The following is a 20,532-nucleotide window of genomic DNA, read 5'->3' as shown; positions in this document are numbered from 1 at the left end:
TGATGAAGTGTTCTTGCGTCAGATTCATTTCGATCTGTAACACCAGGGGCCGAGCTTGAGTTTTCTGGGAGATAGAATTGGTTCGCCCGCCAACTTGTTTTCAATTGCTAAAGTTTCTTCAAATTCTCTAAACATGATTTGAGATTTAAAAATTATCCCTGGCTATCTGTCCTGTTGTCAGATGTCGTGTCACATGAAGTAGCACCCCATAGACAGAAGTCATCTTTTAGGGAAGACAGTGGAAAAAGCCAAGGATGGGCTACTGATCGGCTATGTGGACTCTGCTTGAGTAACATAGTCTGTTTAGACCTCGGTCTCTCTCCCAGCAAGATGGGGGTAATAATGTTTCCAGCTCAGAAAAGTCTCTGTGAACCTTAGAGAATGGCCAGGCTTGTCCAAGGAGCATCTGCATCTATTCGAAGGGAATGGAAGAAGGTATTATATTGATTTTACACTTGGAGGAAATGGCCGACTAGAAGAACCGTTTGACGCCAGGCTATTAAATGTTTTGTATTTATGTGCATCGCTGCATTAAAGCATTTTCTCCTATCCTGTAACTACTTAGATGAATACTCTGCCGTCTGTGGTTTCCACCCAGGAGCACTGACAGGGACTGCTACACCGACGTGGCCCTTCCTCTGTATGAAAACCTGAGCATCGTGGAGCAGCCCGTGAACTTGAGCAGCCTTGCGCAGAAGTACGCTGAGAAAGCTACTCAGTTCATCCAGCGTGCCAGGTAAGGGGGGCCCTGGCCCCAGGGGTGCCCCCACTCCCGCCCGCCACGTCCCCTGGCCTGAGCACTCCGCAAAGCCATGGCGGACTCCAACTGTCGAACAAAGATGCATGCTTGCCTCTCTCCTGTAAACAAAGCTGGAAAGCAGGCGTGTTCTCACAGTCCCTGGGCTTACCCATGTTCCTGCTGAGATACGCTCCACTGTGGGTCTTGCTGGTCTCTCCCGCGAGGGCAGGGTTTGTCCGCTGTATTCCGGGCCCTCGGGCATTCGTCGAGTTTATTAGTTGGCAGGGTGTGTTTGTTTCTTATTGCTTCCGTAACAGACTTATCACCAACGCATTGGCTAAAACAACAGCAGGTTATTCTCCTATAGACCTGGAGTTGTAGGGACTAAAATTAAGGCGTTGGCAGAGCTGTTTTCTTCCGGAGGCTCTGGGGCAGAATCGTTCCTTGCCTCTTGCAGCTTCTGGTGGCTGCTGGCCGCCTTGCTTTGTGGCCCCATTTCTCTTATCTCTGCTTCTGCTGTCTCTTTGCCTTCTCCTTCTCTGTAGTCAAATCTCCCTCCGTCTCCCTTTCATAAGGACACTTGTGATTACATTTAGGATCTACCAGGACAGCCCGAGATAATCTCCCAATCTCAAGATCTTTAATTATGCTTCTGCCAAGTCCCTTTTGCCATGTAAGGTAACACAGACTCCAGAGTTTAGACCCTGGATATCTTTGGGGGCTATTATTCAGTGTAACCCACAGGGCTTACAAATTCCAGCATCTACAGAGCCCAGGTAGGTAGCCTTCAAGAGGAAAGCAGGCTGCGCATAAGGCATTAGGGAATGGTGGGGCCTGAGGTAAACGTGAACGCACATTCCCCATATAAGGTGGGCAGTGGCTACCTGGCTGCAGCTGCCCGTTGCTTCTTTGTGGGAATGGGAGCCAGGATTGTCGTGGCTTCCCACTTCACAAGACAGGAGACCTGGCCCTTGAGTGAAATCTCCTGATCTTTCAATGTTAGAAACGACTAATTAAAAATAACAAAAAGCAGAACCATAGCACAGGGCGTGTCTAACAAGTCGTACGTGTGTGAGGGCTGCTGCTTCGCAACCTCTGTCAGGTCAGGGCAGAGAGTGGGTGTTATGAAAGCGTGGACCACTCCCAAATAGGGTGCACTCACCTTGGGTGCACACACAGAGACCATGGGGGCGCACGCACACGCCCGTGTGTGCGCGCATGCAGTCACTCCTCCCTGCCACCTCAGGCCATGTCCTGGCCCTTTGCAGCTGCCCTCCTGCTGCCTTCTAATGATCCCTCGTGTGTTCCTCTCATCCTTGTCCCAGTGCAAGCTCCTCAAGGACAGCGGAGCAGTCGCCAGTAAGTCCTTTAGTATTTTCCACAGACGTAGCCTAAGTGGGGAAGAAAAAATGAGCTGCACGCTTGCCCACTTGTGTGGAATTAAAAAGGGATGGATCGCACCAGCTCCTCGAACGGCAAGAACCCCCTCTTGCTCAACCATGTTGGACTTTTCTAGAGAGAAGGGCAGCGGGGAGGGTGGAGGCAGCATGGTAGCAGATCCATCCATGTTTTCTTGATAATAAAACCTGCCTACAGCCATGGCACCCTGAACGTGCCCAATCTTGTCTAATCTCGGAAGCTAAGCAGGGTCGGGCCTGGTTAATACTTGGATGGGAGACCACCTAGGAAGACCAGGGGCTGTAGGCATTAAAAAAATATATATATATTATATATATATATAACCTACTTAAAGCCTAAATCTGCAGAGAAGCCCCATGGAGTTTCAGAGACGGCATCTGACCAGTTCCTTGGGGCTTTCTGAAAAACACTGGCTTCTGTTCGGGCAGCTGGTAGGAAAAGGGGAAAGGCCCTTCTCCCGTCGGGAGAGTTGAGCTCCCTGGAGCTCTGAGATGGTTTCAGGCCCTGTGGCCCGTGACAGGTGAGTGCTTCATGGCTGGTGGTGCTGGCCACCTCTGCCTTCATGGAGCCTCTAACAGCACAGCGCCCTCAGAGGGAGCAGTGGCAGCTGGCCGGGGACCAGGGACTGTTTACTGCTCTCTCTGAAGTGAGCGTGGTGCTGTTTATCCGCCGCTCCGTTAATCAGGTAAAAGACAGACAAATCAACACTCCCTTTATCATGTGAAAAAGGTAAAGAGTTTGCTGATTTGTTAATTAGTTATTAAGTGAAAAGTCACATGCATCCCACTGGCTTTTAACGTAACAGGCATGCTGACTTCTTTGGGATTCGACTTGCCAGTTCATTCGCGGTGTTTGGAGTGTCAGCAGAAAAGGCCCCCAGGCCTGTGCTCCTTTCTCCTCCATGACCTCCGACCCCACGTGGCCCTGCCCCCACCTGGACCTGTGTGGCAAAGCTACCAGGGTCCCTAGAGTAAGGCATCCTGCTCTCTCAGCAAGGGACCCGCCCTAGGACTTCTTCAAAAGTTTTACTCAGATCTTTACTTGAATTGAGACCCCTTCACCTACAGGGCCATTGAAAGCTAATCCTTGATTTGGGTTTTTGAAGCAGCAGACAGAGTTCTGAATTGGCAAAAACAGAGAGAGCAGATGGCTCCTGGGTCACAGCCAGCCGGGCCTCTGCTTCCTACAGGGTCTGAGACTGTGCACTGAAGCCAAATAAGGGGTAAGAGTGTGACAGGGATGAGGGTGTTGGCCACAGGTATGAGCAGCAGCTCAGGATGTTTGCAGCCAGAGAGCACAGTCAACATTCCAGCGCGTTCGCCATTTAGGACCAGGTCCTACAGGTGCCCGATGAAAGATGCGCCCTGCCTTTCTGGGCTGGAGCCTAGGACCCGCGTCATGGGCTCGGTTCCCTCTGCTGCTTGGCTCAGGCCCTTCCCCTGCAGGGCTCCCCTGCATGCTGGTCTGTGCCTCCCCGTGTGGCGTTGCCCCTCCACGTTTCCCCTTGCTCAGCTCACACCTGAGCCCCAGCACCCTGCGTCTGCCTCGGGGCTCTGGGGCCAGCTAGAAGGCCATTCTCATTCTTCTTCCTTCATCTTTCTCCCACCTGAATATCTGGATGAATAACGAGCGAGGAAAGGAACGAACCAATGAATGGTGAAGCAGTGGGACCCGAGGCCTTCCCTCCGTAGCCTCGCCCCAGAGCCGTTCCGTCTGCCTTGAGTGGCCATCAGCACAGCCCACCTGTAGCCCCTCGTTCTTCAGACCCCAGTATCTTGGGGATCTCTCCCCTCTCCTTCCCCCAAGCTCAGTTTGCCTCCCCTGACCCAGGACCCGAATTTCACCCCATCACACTTCTCATTTGTAAATAATGATCTGATTGACTTTTTTAGTTGCATTTTTCTCCCTCATGGTCCCATTTGGTTGTTAAGCTCCAAGAAGGTGGAAATCATATCTATCACGTTTGTCACTCTGTCCCTCATTCCTGGGGCCTAGTTGGAGCTCTTAATAAATGTTCATTGCATGAATGAATGATGAGGGAGGGACTTGACCTAACCACTTTTGAGTAGCTCCCAGGCTAGTGGGGAAACAGGTGTGTAAGAAGTTGGTTTTAGTGGAGGTGTATTATCGACACCGATCAGTACTGTAAGGGGCAGGGAGGATGAAGTGATCCAGGACTTGTGGTCGGAGGAGGCAGAAGGCTGTACCACCGTGGCCCAGAGGCGGGTGGTGAACTGTGGGGGGGAGTGGCTATTGCAACAGCCCATTTCAGAGAGACCCAGGGTCCCCGCTGCAGGAGGAGAGAGGTGGTTCTGCAGCTGCCCTCGATCCTGCTCTTTGCCTGGGAATGGGGGTGGGGCACAGACAGGAAGCAGAGTCCACCCAGCTCCCAACACACCGCCAGTGGAGTCTTCAGGGTTAGAGTAGGTGGCTGGGCACCTGGGTCTCTAATAGACCCTTGATCTAGATGTGCTCAGGCGGTCATGTGCATGCTTGGCATTTCCTGTGGTCAACGTGAGTCATTCATTCATCTCTTAGGAAGAGCTGAGTCTGGGAATGGATGTGATGGCCTGGATGCCGCAGAGAGCAGATTTTAAAATTTAAAAATATGTTTGCACTGGACTTTAGAGTGCAGCAGTTAAGAGCAAAGGCTTTCTTCTCCGCCGGATGTCAGCTGGAATCCAGACTCTGTCACTCATTAATGTGTAACCCTGGACAAGTCCTTTGGTCTCCCTAAGCCTCTGAAGCTTCTCCTGAAGAAGGGAATGTGGGGTTATTATGAGAATGAATTTAAACAACATGCGTCCCATTTAACAAGCTCACAGTCAATGTTAAAGAGCAGTAACGATTATTACAGTTCCTCTCAGGTTCTCATTGGCTAACCAGATGATCTCCACATATCCTAGGAAGGTTCTAGACAGATGCGCACTCCCTGAACGCATGAGGCAGAAGGTATTCTGGGGGTTTTCTCTGAGGCAAGAGAGAGACCCTGGACAAGGCAGAGAGCCTTCTGGAGTGTGACCTTTTGGCTTCCTGTTCCAGCACCAGCAGAAGACCTTTCCTGCTCTATGTGGGCCTGGCCCACATGCACGTGCCTTTAACCGGGACCCAGTTATCAGCAGACTTGCGGGGCCGCACGCCATATGCTGCAGGCCTCCGGGAGATGGACAGCCTGGTGGGTCAAATCAAAGACAAAGTTGACTGCACAGCCAAGGAAAACACATTCCTCTGGTTTATAGGTAAAGTAGTCAAAACCAGCCAGCCTAACAGAGATCTAATGGATAACCCTGCACGTGGCCCCTGGAGAACAGAGGCTCATCAAGTGATCCTCTTTAATGGGGTGGGGGGCTTGCTTTGAACTTAGGGCCCTACTGGTGTTTGTTGGCTTGAATGCTGAGTACCTGTCCATTGGGGCCTCCAAGGCTGAGCCCCTGGAAAGGTTTGCCCAGAGAGAGCAGGTACCCTGCTGGCCCCTCATGTGCTGGTTAGGGCCATCTGGGTATTGCTCTTAATTGTTAATGAATGACTTCGACGCTGCGAGCCCGTGTAGTCCTCGAGCTGTTCTGAGACTCCCTCTTTACCATCCTCCCAGTCCCAAAGACACCAGTTGCCACCGGTCACCAGGCCACATCTTTTAGCTGAGTGGAGCTGAACTAGTGAGCCATTTAGAGGGCCCACACAGGCATTGTGGCCGGGGGGGCGGGGTGGTGTGAGGGGGCAGGTCCCTGTCTGGACAAGGGCAGTGGTTAAAAGCACTGCCTTTGGGGTGCATAGAGACATGGCTTTGTAGCTATGTGCTGCTGTCGGGAAGGTCAATCTCTCTAAACCTCTGTTTCTTCATCCACAAAATTAAGCTAACAATAGAATCTCATCCATAGCATGTCGGAGGACCACGAGATGATGGATGTGAAGTACTGGGCACATCTTTGGTGCTCAATAAATAGTAGCAGTGATGGAAGTGCTAACCCCACACTTCCAAGTGGGTAAGGCAGGAGCCTCCAGATGGGGCTAAGCTGGGGGAGGGGAAGCCCACGTCTCTGAGAGCCCAGCAGAGCCTCATCTGAAGGGTGGCTCTTCAAGGGTAGAGTCGCATTTGTTTTCACAAAGTCCCTCTCCTGTGCAGTCCCCTGCCGTGCCTGGGATGTGGGGAGAGAGAGAGAGAACTAGTGAACGTGTCCACCAGCCTGTTTACTGTTACATGTTGCTTCTTTTGGTTTCTAGGAGACAACGGCCCATGGGCTCAGAAATGTGAGCTGGCGGGCAGCGTGGGCCCCTTCACTGGATCGTGGCAAGCTCGTCAAGGTAAGAGGCCTGGCCGGCATCCCCCTGCCGATGCTGGGCCCAGGCCGGGACTGGGGATTCTGCCTCTGGGAGGATCATGTCCTATACAGGCCTTAGGACATCATTGTGAAACAGGGACAAGCTGCCCACCAGCCACCAGGCCATTCAGAGAGGCAGAGAAGAAACTAATTGGGACGGAGAGAGTTTGTGTTCAGCCCGGAGCACCCTTCTCTCTCCTTCCTCCTCGGTCTCTCTCTGGGGACCAGCCACCTCCGGACAAGCCAGTCCACCAACCTTCCAACCACTGTGCTTCCTTCGACTTTCATCCTGCTGCCCTCACTCCTCCTTTCCTTCTTTTTTTAAGACGTCATCTCTCCATCCATCCAACCATTAGTTCATTCCATCCATTCAAGAAATATGTAGTGCACACCTACTGAAGGGTTCCATATCCATTTTCTCTAAATCTTACAGTCACGAAAGGGTAGGTTCATCGTCATTTACAGGCGAAGAGAGAGAGGGGCTCGGAGGGGCTAAGCAACCCGCCCAGGACCACACAGTTTGTGAGGCGCGAGCCAGGCTTGCTGCCAAAGTTAAAGGTGCTGATCACCGTGCTGCGCACCGGCCTTCTCTGCTTAAACACCCTTCAGCTCCCAGCCCAGCGCCCATCTGTTCTGAGAACTTTTCTTCCCAAGGCCTTTCACTTTCTGAGCGAGCAGCCATGTTGGGGACAGTTTGGCATCAGGGACCAAAGCTTGAAAAAGGCGCATGCCTGTTGACGCTTCAGTTCCTCCTTTAAGAATTTGTCCTAAAGAAATAACTAGCCAAGTGCACAATGGTGTATGTAAAAGGGTGCTCACTGCAGTGTTTTTTGTTTTTTGTTTTTTTTTTTAGTAGTTTTCTATAAACCGAGGGTCTAACAACAGAGGAGTATTAAAGAGATTATGATACATCCACTTAAAGAAATACTAAGGAACCACCGAAATGCTGGGTAGTATTGACCTGGAAACATTTACATTAAATACTTGTCAGTGAATAAAGCATGTTACAAAACAACATCTAAAGTATAATTTTATTATATAAAAAAATAAACATCCATATTCTCAGGAGAATGTTGAGAAGGGCAACACAGGTCACAAAAGATGAGCAGTAATTCCCTCGGGGTAGTGGCGGGAGGGTTTAAGTCGATTTTCCCCACCACGAACTGGTATTATTTGTATCCCCCCCAAAATGAAAACAGATTTTTTAAAAAGGTGCTTATATCGAAGGGGTTTGGAAGTAGACTTGGCGAGTTTATCCCCCGGGGCTGGGTTTCCTTGCTGTCTGGCTAGCTCTTGATCTGTGGCCCCCTGCTGTCCAGGTCAAAGGACACAAAGTGCCTTTCGTATTAGTCTGGTAGAATATTTCTAGGTCCCTAGAACAGGAACGGTCCTACGTGGGCCTGGCCCACATATGTGGGCTCCTTGTGGCTGGGAGCCAGGTGGACTCGCTCGTCATTCCATTTTATTTATCAACTTTAACCCGGTGTCCCTTGGATCAGATCCCTGGAGAGCTTTACAAGTGAGTGGCTGCCGGGACAATGGCCACGTTCTGTGTCAGGAGAGTCGAGTCGGGAGTCAGAGAAGTGGGTGCTGCCCCCTTTCTCCTGAACGGTGAGCAGGCACCTCATCTCCCAGGGGTGGTGTTTCTCTCCACATATCGATCTCTGTGGTTCTCTCCAGCTCAGGAAGGCTGTAATTTGGTTCTGGTTCCTGGAGTGCTAGACCAGGAAAAGATGCCAGGACTGGAAGTGGGTGCAAACACACCTGCAAAAACAGCCTAGAGAAATACCGTGTAGGCCCGGAGTGTTTCTCTGCTCCAGCTGATGGCAGTTCCTCCTCTCTGCGCCTGAGACACCCTCGGGCCAGGCTGCCATTATCAGTGTCCAGCTGGAAAGCCTAGAATCAAAACTCTCAAGGATAAAAATCCAGAAGGCCTGGAGATCAAGGGTGAGGGTCTCTCAGTAAGTAGCTCCTCTGTGGGGGAGATCGCTGTTTCCCAAAAGATGACCTCCCATCTGACCTCCCCTCTGTTTTAGGATCTGCCTTATCCTGTCTCCCTTCCCGCCCTTACGGGGCAGCTTTGACATAGTGGAACCGGTTTAAGGACAGGGACTGGGGCCCCTTCATTTAAGGGAACAGCCTTGGCCTATGAGAAACATATTGACAAGCTGGGCAACTTACATCTCTCTTTTCCTTCCATTGGCTGAGCACCTACTATGTGCCAGGAACTGTACTCAGTGCTGGGGACACAAAGACCGACAAAGCGCCTGGCTTTAAGGAGTGACAGTCTAGAGCGGTGTTTCTCAGGCTTTAATGTGCAGACAGTCCCCGGAGGACCTGCTAAAATGCAGCTCTGACCCAGCGGGTCTGGGATGACGATGGAGGTGTTGCATTTCCGATAAGCATCTAGGTGACGCTGACACGGCTGCTTCCAGGGACCACACTTTGAGGACCACCAGCCTCGAATATCCACATCTAGACCGTATTGATTCTAGTGTCATCCGAGTCTAGAACTTTCAGGTCTCGACCAGCGGTTATGAAGATGCGGGCCCAGCACCGGCAGCATCAGTACAACCCGAGAACTTGTCAGCAGTGTGAATTCTGGGTGAAAATTAGCAGTGAAAATTCAGTTCCCGAGCCACACTTCAATGGCCCAGAGGCCAGATGTGGCTGGTGGCTACCCTATTGGATAGTGCAAATATAAAACATTTCCATCGTGGCAGAAAGTTCTACTGGACAGTGCTGGGAGCAAACACATCAGCGGGTCATTATAATACAGGATAAGGACTCCGTGACAGCAGGGAGCACAGGGGCCTCTCACTCAGTGGGAGAGGAAACAGGAAGTCTTCCCCGAGTGGTTGGTGTTGAAGGAACAGCCAGGGATTTGCAGGAGAGAGGGCTCTGGGCCACCTGGGCGGGGAGAAGCCAGCAGGAGGTGCACAGCTGCCTGTGTGTGCAGCTCGTCGGGAGCAGGTCTGAGCAGAGAGGGACGAGGCCGAAGGCAAAGCCGGGGCCAGCACAGAAAGGTCTTTTCTTTCAGGCAAACACTTTGGGCCTTAATTCTAAAGGAAAACGGACTCACGGCGGGATTTTAAGAGTCAGAGCGACCTTATTCAGTTTTGAAAATGGAGGTGAAATTTACGTGACGTGAAATCAGCCGTTTGAACGTGTCCAGCGGCGTTTAGCGCGTTCACCGTGTTGTATGACTATCACCTCCGTCGAGGTCCTCTTTCAGCACCCCACAGGAAAACCTCGTACACTCTAAACACGCCCCCCATTTCGCACTCCTCCTGGCGCATGGTTCAATTTTTAAAGACCCCTCTAATGTCACTGAGGGAGGGGAGCAAGGACAGACTTGCTTCCACTGAGCCCAGGGCGATAAGCGAGAGCAGTGAGTGACAGAATCTCCAGGAATTTCCCTGCATTCGAAGAATGCCAGGGTTGGTAGAGACCTCAGTGATCTTTATTCCAGGCCAGATGAGGAAACTGAGGCCAAATAACGAGGGGGGTCACATTGTCCCCTCCCCTGCCCGCCACGCTCATTCCCCACCACGATTGTTATGACTCGCGCCTTGTTCTACCCGACGACTCGGCCATCCGGAGAATCCTGCTTTGCTTCTCTGGCCCTTGTGGTGGTCAAGGAAAATGTGTAGCCCCTGAGACAGTCTGAATCTTTCTCAGTCCATGGGAGGCAGAATGCAGAGGGGGAAAGAGCGAATGGCTTTGGAGGCCCAGGTCGGGCTCGAATCTCGACTCAGCTTGGGACCTGGCCCCCTCGGCCCCCTGCTCCGTCTCAGCCCGCTCTCTCCTCTGTGAATTGGGGCGGCAGACCCACCTTGCTGGGCTGTTGGGAGGATCAGCTGGGATGTTGCCTGGGCAGCACTCAGCCTTGCACTTGGCCCCCACTAACCCCCACAAGACTCTGTTTCTTTACTCGCAGCTGAAACAAAGTGGGGCTACCCCACAAAGAGAAGCATATGACGGGGATCAGAAAATGCCCGGAAAGAGGTTTTCCTACCGAAGGACACGGGCAATGTAAAGAACACGTGATGACTTTCCAGGAGCTCTGGGCCTCTGTCCTGGGAAACTTCGCTCCGAAGCTGGATTTCAGTTATCTCTAGATAACAGTCTTTCACGGGGCAAGGCCTTGCACGGATGTCGCGGTTCGATGTGGTATCTGAGTGGCACAGCACTTGAATTCATGGTGGGGCTGGGGCTGATCCGTGTTCTTCATTTCTCAGGAGGTCCTGAAGGCAAATTTTGCCTACGGGTAAACACTTCCCTTTCCTCATTCTCTGGACCAGCTTCCTGTCAACTGTTCCACAGACTTTTTCCTCTTCTCTGCCCAGAATGCTGCTGGGGGCTCTGGGAAGCCAGGCAGAGCCCCACGTGGAAGGGGTGTGGCCAAGGGCTCCAGTCAAGAGGGGGCTGGTGTCCTTCTGGACCACCTGCTCCTCCTCACCCAGCTTCCTCATCAGTGGGATGTCTGCACATCCTGCTGTAAGGGAGCCAGTCTCGAGAGCCGATGAAAGAGAGAAGACAATGTTTTCGCAACGGAGTAGGACAAACAGTCCTCGGAGCCTTGCTTCTTCCTCCCTGCAGCCAGCCTGCTACGTCAGGCCACGTGCTGCCTTCCGCTGTTCCCAGCCCCCCAGGTCCCCCTCCTTGTCTTCCCCTTCCTTTCCTGGCTAGGCTGCCTCGCTCAGCTGAGGGGATGAGGCAGCGTCTCCTGGAGTCATCTCTTTACCCCGTGCAGGCGTGAGGGTGCTCCCCTGGGCTCGGCTTGCACCCTGCAGGGGTGAGGCAAAACCGAACTGGGGAGCAGGGGACCACACGGAGCGGCCCTGCCATCTCTCAAACAAAGGGGACATGAGGTGTCTGCCCACCGCCGACCCCAAGCCCACGGGCCCCAGCTCAGGCCTGGCTCAGAGCGACCGTCCCTTTCCCCATTCCAGACCCATTTCCTACCCAGGACAGAACCAACACCTTGTTTGTCCCCTAAGTGACTGCTCCTGTCTGGAAAGTCTTTTTCTTGTTTTATTTGAAGACCAGAACTGTTCCTTCCTCCCCTCTGGTGATGAGGAAACATTCTGTTGAATTTGGCATCCTCAGCTTCTAGGAGACCTTGGTTGTTTGTAATTTGATACTATCAGGTTGTTGCATAACCTTTCCTACTGGGAAGTGGGCCCTGCATCCCAGGCCTTCTGTCCAGTTTGGGGTAAGGGGTGGGGTTGAGAAAGGTCAGAGGTGAGGTGGGTGAGGGAGCAAGGAACAAGAGATGTTGGCTGTTGGTCCTGGTTTGGGGCAGGGCCAGCTGGTAGGGACCCAGTAGAAGTTGAATTGCGTGTCCTTTAGGGCCACCAGACTTGAAATGTTCCTATCATCACATTCAAGACCACCCCTCAGGCCAGCCAGAGTCCTTGGTCTCAACAGAGGCCTGGCTGCCCTGTGTTTCTAGAAAACTAGTATGCTTTGGGCATCCTTGGCAAGGGCCCATATTTATATTTAGAAACGAAGCCTGCTGCTTTAGAAGGTTATAGAATGTGCACTCCTCAGAACAGGCATGTTCTTCCATCCGAATCACAAATACGAATGCCTTTGTGGGCCAGGCAGGTGATAAAAGTGAACACATGTTCATTTTCATCAGTGTGGGCAGTGCCAGGGATGCAGTAAACTGGAGAACAGAGTCCTGTCTAATCACATTCAATGTCGGTTAAAAAAAAAAAATCCATTCCAAATCAAACGTCAGAGGGCTGAGTTCAGTGCGTGAGCTGCCACATTGCAACTTCTGCTCTTCTCTCTCTGTAGGTAATTTTTGTTTGTTTGTTCTTTGGTCTTTGTTTTTTTGGATGGCGTTTGTTTGGGTCCTTCCATGGCTGGCACTGTGCCAAAGGACCTTGCTCCGAACTTAGTTTACGTTATCTTAATGTAACTTTTCCCACAACCCCAAGAGATAAGTACAATTATTTTCCCCCTTCATGGCTGAGGAGATGGCATCTGAGGGAGGGTAAGAACGCTGCCCAAGGCCACACGATGAGAAGGGGTGGCCTTAGAGCTAGACCTGAGTTCTGCCTTGTTCCAAAGGCTCTTCCTACTTCCTACTTCCTAACATTTCTCAAACTCTGGCCCTCAGAACCCTGGCGTCGGAGTCACCTAGAATCTGTTCCACCCCGGACTCATGAAATCAGGATTGCTGGGGTTCTCTCAGTGGTTCTGCTATACTGAGACGTTTGTGAACCTCCTTACGAGCTACCCTGTCTTTCTGTCAGTGTGACTCTTGTGTCCTTTCTGGGACAGACTGCTGTTCCTAAGCGTAGGCTGAGCGAGTCTTCCTCAGCCTGCCCTGTCCCCATGCATCAGGGAAGGCCAGCCACTTCCGTAGCCGGGGAAGAGCGAGGAAGCAAATTCATGAATCATGGTTCTGTTTATGTTTTGGTTGCTGAGGCTAAATATTTATTGCTCTAAGTAAGAGGTTCTGCCTTAATTAGAGCCATAACTAACCACAAGTGCGTTGAAATGCATTCTCGTGACCCCAAGACATGCTACTCTCAATAGAAAACCATATCTAACCAACGCTTCTAATGTGCCAATGCCACTGATCAAGGTCTTAACGCTGATCTAAACTGAAAAGCTTTCGGAATCAAAACGTACATAGAAGCTATGGACTTTTCTGTTGTTTTCATTATAACTTACAGGTTCATATTTATGATCTGATGTCTTAAAGGTATAAGGATGTGGGCGATTAAAATCTGCGCTTACAAGCTCAGGCTACATTTACGTTTGAAGTGCATTGTGTCTACTTCCTGTTCTGCTCCTGTTCTCTTTCCTGAAATGGCCGCTCTTCACCTTAAGTCACCAGGAGAGCTTTAGAAGATATCGATGGGTACCCAGGCCCCATGCCAGGCTAATTAAATCACAATTTCCGGGGCAGAGGGGCTTTGGCATGAGTATTTTTTTATGCTCCTTAGTGATTCTAACATGCATTCAGAGATGGGTGGGAACCACTGTCCTAGAAGGTGTAATGCTGGCCGTGCACTTAAACCTGGATTCAGATCCAGGCTCTGGCATCAGTTAGCTGTGTGACCTTGGGCAAATTGCTTAACCTCTCTGAGCTTCTGTTTCTTCATCTGAAAAATGGGTCTAGCCCTCAGGGTTGCCGTAAGGATTACATGAGGTAAATGCAAAGAAGGACTTAGCATTAGGTTTAGGAGTGCTTAACTTGGTGCTTAGGAAGGGCTCAGTAAATAGGTGATGATATTGCTACGGTTATCGTGGTATTTAACTGGGAGTGAGTTTCCGTTAAGTCGGAGAGTCCTAGGGGACCGGGGGAAGCTATCCTGGGATTCAGCCTTCGCCGGTGCAGGTGAACCACAGCAAGCACCGATAGATGTTTCTGCTCCTCAGACTCCACAACCGTGGGACCTGCACAGACAGAATGCTGGTTGGAGCTGTTAAGTTTGTCCATCCCCAGCAGTGCCACTGAGATACAAGAATTTGGTGGAGTGAGATGGTGTCCGCACTGGGAGGGATATGTATTTTTATTATTGGACACTTAAGACCCGCACCCTGGACATTTTTAAAATAAATTCTTTCAGAGCATCAAGTCTCTGGCCGTGGCTGGGGTGTATAGTTACGTCTCTCTGTTGAAGCCAGAGCCCCAGGTGGAGCCAGCATTAGCTGGCCAGTCTTGATGACTTAGAGGGGAACAGCTCACCGGTGGACACGCTGAGGGGCTTTGCTCAGCCAGCCTTTTTTCTCTCTCTTCGTTCCTGAATCTTTGCCTGCGGACCGCTCACTTGGTTGACATATACAGGTTTTATAACTGGCTAAATTCCTTCTAATTCCTCCGGCTTTCAACCCTCTGCTTATAAGGCAAACATATTGAAACGGTTTTCTCTGAAAAACGACTTTGGGAAGTCAACCGCCCGAGGAAGAGCAACACAAAAGGTTGTTTCAAACAAGCAGAACCCCTAGTGGTGGAGACCAGTTAGCAGGCTTATTAATTAGGGGCTAGTGACCACTCTGAAAGCGTCCTGGAGGCACGGATGACATCCGTGTGCCAACGCTGCTGCCCCTTGCCCACCACAGTAGGCATGCACCCCTGCCTCCTGGTCAACACTCAGAACTGTTGGCTCATCTCTTGGAACTGAAGCTTTCACCTTTCCTTGGCATCTGACCTCAAAGGCTCAGCAAGTCTGTCTGAATCTTGTGCACCGTGGACATGCAAATAAGCAGGCTTCATATATGCCCTCGCCTATCTCCACCCCAAGCTTCCACACAAATGCCCCTCCAGGGGGTGGCATTATGTGCAGAGCCCTGGCACGTGCGATCGGAGATGCTTTCTTCCTCCCTGCCCTTTGGCCTTAAGCTGCGGCCTAAGTCATGCACCCCAAAGCCGTGTGGGAACGGTTTCGTCCTTTCTGCAGTTCTGGATTCTCTGTTCCATGGAATTGGGAGTGGGCTTTGCATGTATTTACGGAAAGTGTGGCTCTCGATGGGAAGAACGTATTTGATAACTCTTGGGCCAGGACAAAGAGCTTCCTATTCAGCCTGCACGACTCCACTTGGTTTCAAGAGCCCCGCACCCCCAAATGTGAACGTTCTTACGAGGGGAGTTATTTCGTTTCTTGCTTCCACACTTGGAGGACCCCAGAGCTGGTTCTGAGAAAATCCCGGGAAGGCTGAGCATTTCCGGTGTGGCGTCCTAGGTCAGGGACATCAAAGGGTCGGTGTGAGTGCAGAGGACAGGAGCCTTGGCCTCGCCGCCCTTTCTCCTCACCATTGCTTTCGCGTCCACGCCGTCCAAGCCAGGAAGTTGCATGACCGCGGCGTGTGTGAGCCACATACATGTTTGCTTTGGCAGGGCTTTCTACACGCTAAGTTTGTGGAATCCTTGGCTCAGCCAGGATGAGGGTGGGGTGTGTGTGGGAGTGGTGGGGATGGTCATGGCTAATTCGACGCAACATGTATTCAGGATGTTTCCATAAAGCATGACCTCATCTCTTCCAGCCCGCTGGTCATCATTATCCTGGTGGTCATTTTTGACTTAGTGGTTTCAAAAAGAATTCCTTTAGTTACCAAAGTGGAAATTCATAGATTGCACATGGATTGTTCTTACCTCCCCCCGAGAGGCAGGAGGTCAGAGCTATTACTAATGCTTGTCTCCACAACATGAGAACAACTCATGAATTCAAGGGAAAAGAAAGCAAAGCAAAGCAAAACAAAATACAACAATAAAATCCATGCCAGATCAGTTGTTGGGCGTTGGGCAGATCAAATAGCTGGGAAAGTTTCTGCTTTTCTCTCTTCTCAAATAATTGTATTTTTTCATCCTAAACGGGCAATCACATTGTGATCAGTAGGAAGACAAGTTCATGTATTTAACAAACATTTGTTAAGCACCTACGTCTTGGGTGCCAAAGACCAATGAAATCTCATGGTGTGGAAATGCGCAATAAGCAAATCAATAAGCCGGACAATGTGAGGTGCGAAAAATAAAGTCACGTGATTGAATAAAGGGTGACTGAGGCAACGGCTTACGTATGTTGAGGCCAGTGAAATAAAAGCACAGAATGAAAGATATGAACTAGTTGAATGAAAATGGATGGTTACTAAAAGAAGTCACTCCTTTGCTATAACCATCAGAAACTCTCGGAGAGTCCTCTTACAGAGGGGCCGTTGCCCCAGAGACTAGCTCCGAGGTCAAGAGAAGACCTGAGTTGTCAGTCAAAGAACCAACTGCTTCCTGTCCTTTCTCAGGGGGAAGTTCAGCCAAGCAGACCACCTGGGAAGGAGGGCACCGGGTCCCGGCTGTGGCTTACTGGCCTGGCAGAATCCCCGTCAATGTCACCAGCACCGCCTTGTTAAGGTATGAGACCCGAACAACTTTTAGATGTTGGGGTTTAGAGCAAGAAAATCATGGAGGCTTGAGTGGTTAGAGACTTCAGGAAGAGAGAGACCTCATTCACCAGCTGCCTTTCCCAGGTGTCCTCAGGCAGTTCCAAAGCTCCGAATGTAGCAGCAGGGATCAGTCTAGAGGCAACTGCACGTGAAAGTTAAAGCGCTAGGCAGCGGAGTCTTTTGAAGCCATCCTCTGAGTTAATGTCTGAGTGAAGAGGGGACTCGGTGGGTTTCATGGCCCTCAGTGCTGATTGGTGGCACTGTCTGCTGAAGGGAGAGAGAGCAGCAGCAGGGGGCGGGCAGCAGCCCGGGTTTCCTTCTGCCTGGGTCCGAGCTCATGGGAGGGAATAGGTCATCCTTTGAGCTGTAATTAATCCATCCATGGGGGTAGGGCAGTTGTCCCAGGGGTGGCTGTGTGAAGCCAGCATTTCATTGGCAATCACATGACCCCAAGAAAGGCATGGAGATGTCTACTTGCCCTAAAGGGGAGATGGGAAGGAGGTGGCACCACCAGCCTGGTACAGAAAGAGTGAATCCTAAGTGAGGACAGTCTTCCTACCTCTGGCAATGAAGCTGTGCAATGAGGGGAGTCACTGGGTGCTTCCTTTATTAGAAGAACACTATACATGTGATGTCTCACCATCACCCTCACTCCTTATTAGGCCAGATCCAGGAGACCACCTCTTTGGCACAGAACTTGGCCGTGGTGTGCCATCCTAAAAGCAACACCATGCAGCTGTGTCACCGTGACTCAGAATGGGCTTCTCGCTCTCTTGGGCACAGTTCTGCCCTGTATTCCCTGACAAGGGGACCCTCAGTAGAAGTCAGTGGCCATTCACGCGCTCGGAGGTTTGGTTTTGTTTAAAGATTAATTTGTTAGTTCCAAAGGTTCTTCAGCATCAGCCGAGTGGGTTCTGGCCTAGAGAACACAGCCTAGTAGAGGCAAGTAGCCTTCACAGGCTTCCTCCAGCACGCCCGCGACCTGGTGGGGGAAGGGGAGAGACCGGAGCCCAGGGGGACGGAAGGGTAAACAGCTCTGCTGGCCAAAGTAGGGAGTTGGGAGGCACTGCCCCCCGGCAACCCCTGGGGCCCCAGAACTGCAGGTCAGCCCTGTACATCAGGAGGGGGCAGCGTGCTATCAGGGGGTGCCAGCAGGTGTGACAACAACGGTGCAAGCTGGAGTCTTGTGATGTCGGGCTGGCTGGGACGAGGGCCAGGAGGGCTGCTTTTTCTGGGGTTGACTCGGCGCCGTCAGGCCAGGTGTTCACGGGCCGGGCTGCACATGCGCAAATAACTGGCCACCTCTGCAGTTACATCGCCGAGGACCGAGCACTTCCGAGTGAGAACGGTGTTTACACCTGCAGTCAACTACAGCACCTCGATAAAACCGCTTCATCCCGCTGATCATCTAGGGCCTCAGAGGTGGCAACTAACTTAGGGGACAGCTTGGGGACTGAAGGAAAGTCAGTCTCGGCACAAGGAAACATTTCCCCTGGGGTTTTCACCGGAGCAATACCAAAACCCCGTGTCAGCCCGTCCGAGGGTATTTTGGGGGGTTAAATGAGTCTCGAATTTCACAGGACAGTTTGAGCAGAATTCACGCTCTTGCTGTCTCCCCACGAGAATCCGTGTAAAGCACACGGGGGGAATAGCCTCCCTCAGGGACGGGCCACCGTGTGTCTGCTGCCCTTCTCCCTGAGGCCTTCCCAGTTCTGTGGAGATTGGCCTTAGGATCTATTTTCAAGAAACTGGTGCTAACACTTCACGTCCTTGGGAGCCCAGCATTCCCATCCAGAGTGTTTGTCACTATCCTAAACTTTATTCTTCAGAAGATGGAGAGCTTTTTCCAGATCAGAGATAACTAACTCCCTCAAGCCACCGAGGGGTAAGGCCAGAGTACCTTGCCCTATATTCTGGTGGCCCCGAGGAGTTGTGGGCATCAGCGAGTGGACGAGTTGATATAAGTACTTGAACAAATACAGAGAAGTGAAAAGGTTTGTGTGTGTGGGGGTGGGGGGCGGGTATAGGGGAAAAGGGGCCCACACGAATCCCACCGGATCCCTTTCAGAGATGCCAAAGTTCATACTTGGGGGTGCACCCATCCGATGTAATAAGCTCAAAGGAAGGTCTTGCACGTGCCCTGCCCCCAAAGCCCAGTGCCGTAATTACAGAATGGGGGAAATTCGCTTACCCAGCAAATGTTTATTGTGTTCAGCTGCGGGTCAAGCGTTGCCCTAGGGGCTGGGGGTTCAGTAATGAGCAAGCCAGACAGAGGCTCCTCATGCCTAGGAGGCCCCTCACCTTCAGGAGCGCAGGGCTTGGGCGGCACGTGTGACAGGGTCTGGTGGCGGTTTGAACCTCAGACTCAAAAGCTGGCATCCCAGCCTCAGCACTACTGACGTCTGGGGCCTGACCATTCTCTGTTGCGGGGTGCCCTGTGCACTGTAGGATGTTTAGTAGCATCTCTGGCCTCAGTTGTGGGCCCTACCCCCAGTTGTGACCACCAGAATGTCTCCAGGCAGCTCCGAGTATCCCCTGGGGTGACTAACTCACGCTGGTTGGGAACCAGAGTTTTCTGTGGTTTCTCTGAGCTGTGTGTCAAAAGGGGAAGGATCTGCTCTGTGAAAAAGCTGGGAGCCTCTGGTTTCTGTTGAGAACAGAAAACCTCCTTTTCAGGTTACTGGGGCAAGTACGAGGTGTCAAGAGTGATGTGAAGGACTTGAAACAATCTCCTTTGAAAAACAACGAAAGCTGCTGTTCGGCTAGGAGCGTGGTCCCCCCCACTCCCCGCCCCCCCCGCCCCTGGGCCTGGGGAACCCCGCAGCTCTCTTCCCATATTTGAAAGGCGGTCACGTGGAGGGGGATCCAGCTGGTTCTGTGCCTGAGCCACAGAACCCTGTCCTGGAAGTAAGAGCTACAAGGAGATGTTCATGTCAGTGTCTTGTGGTTTATGTGTCACCCCTGGGCAGGGTCTAGCCACATACCCTCTTCGAAGCCCCTCCGCTTCCTATATCTGGCAGTGGGGAGACAGGGAGGTGGCCTCACTCCTACCCTTCCCCGGCCCCCCACCCAGCCACGCTGGGCTATGTAAGGCACGTGCTCACTTTGCTCTTGGGCCCCACCGATGCTGGGGGCGGGTACCTGCAGCCCTGGAAACTCGGAAGCTCCACAGCAGGGCTTAGGCCAGGACGGGGTGGGCACCTGGCTCTTCCTGGGGAAAATAGAGGAAACTACAGCACAGTAAGAAACTGATAACTAAATACTAAAGAAGAGCTGCTCCCCACATCCTGGGGACACTTTCCACTCTCCCATAGTCTAGAAGAAGCTCTGCTCTCCCTTCCGACAGAGGACAAAACCTCCCCGCTCCCTCGCCATGTCCAGTCCCAGCCACCCCTCAACCCTTCCCCGGAGCGACCCGCTCCCCCTTGCATTTCCTGTCTTCAGATCACGGCTGCTTCCCCCCTCAGCCCCGGGCCAATGTAATGTCCTCAGCTTCTAGGAAACCCGCTCCCTTTGCCCTAGGGTGCACTCCACCCCGGAACAGCCCAGCACAGGCACCTCAGTTCCCATCAGCATGGGTCCCAAGGCCCAGGTGGTTCCCCTTGGAGCACGCCACCCTGCAGCCCTTCAGCCACCTGCCTGCTGGAGCAGGCCCTCCAGTATCCTCACCATCACTGGCCTCCGCACCCCGGTTCCCCGACCGCTCCTCGGATGATACACACACTGCCTCTGAAGCCGTAATCAGAAAAAAGTAATGTATTTTCACACAGGCAGCAGAACCTGCGAAGGTGTTCCCAGCCCACCCTGGTGACAGCCTCTCTGTCATGCAAACAGCCTCTTCTTCCATGAGCAGGTGCCTGGCTGCCCTTCTCCTCCCCAGAAGGCCGGGGAAGTGGGGCTTCCTCCTTTCTACAGTCAGGGCCGACCTCTCCATCCGGCCCGCAGGCACAGAGCCAGAACCCATGAGACTTCAGGAGCACGTGAAATTGAAGACTATGTTTCAATGTATTCTCTTTGTATCTTTATATCCATGCGGTTGTGAAATGCAATTTTTGATATTGCGTGTGGAGGAAGGGACCCACAAAAGTCAAAATGTGGCCCAGCCAAAGCCCCCCCCTCCCAAGTATCATAATGAACTGCAGAAATTTGAAAATG

General features: G+C 51.9%; 1 protein-coding gene and 1 pseudogene across 7 annotated transcripts in view; both read left to right on the top strand.

Moving 5' to 3' along the window:
• Positions 1-20,532, top strand: part of ARSG (arylsulfatase G) — a 90,966-nt gene that overhangs the window by 53,732 nt on the left and 16,702 nt on the right. For 5 of the 7 annotated variants that reach the window (XM_039859194.1, XM_039859195.1, XM_039859197.1 and 2 more), the window contains exons 6-9: positions 599-736; positions 5,201-5,397; positions 6,380-6,460; positions 16,237-16,345. In XM_039859194.1, the coding sequence (XP_039715128.1) occupies positions 599-736; positions 5,201-5,397; positions 6,380-6,460; positions 16,237-16,345 (525 nt within the window). The remainder of the gene's footprint in view (positions 1-598; positions 737-5,200; positions 5,398-6,379; positions 6,461-16,236; positions 16,346-20,532) is intronic. The other 2 variants (XM_039859198.1, XM_039859201.1) reach the window with 1 other exon arrangement.
• Positions 2,328-2,446, top strand: LOC120600441 (uncharacterized; annotated as a pseudogene).

The sequence above is a fragment of the Pteropus medius genome, unplaced genomic scaffold, assembly GCF_902729225.1.
Source record: "Pteropus medius unplaced genomic scaffold, Ma_sr-lr_union100, whole genome shotgun sequence".
In the NCBI taxonomy this organism is placed as follows: Eukaryota; Metazoa; Chordata; class Mammalia; order Chiroptera; family Pteropodidae; genus Pteropus; species Pteropus medius.
Note: the sequence above shows the minus strand (reverse complement) of the source record. Positions and strands in the feature narration are given on the sequence as shown.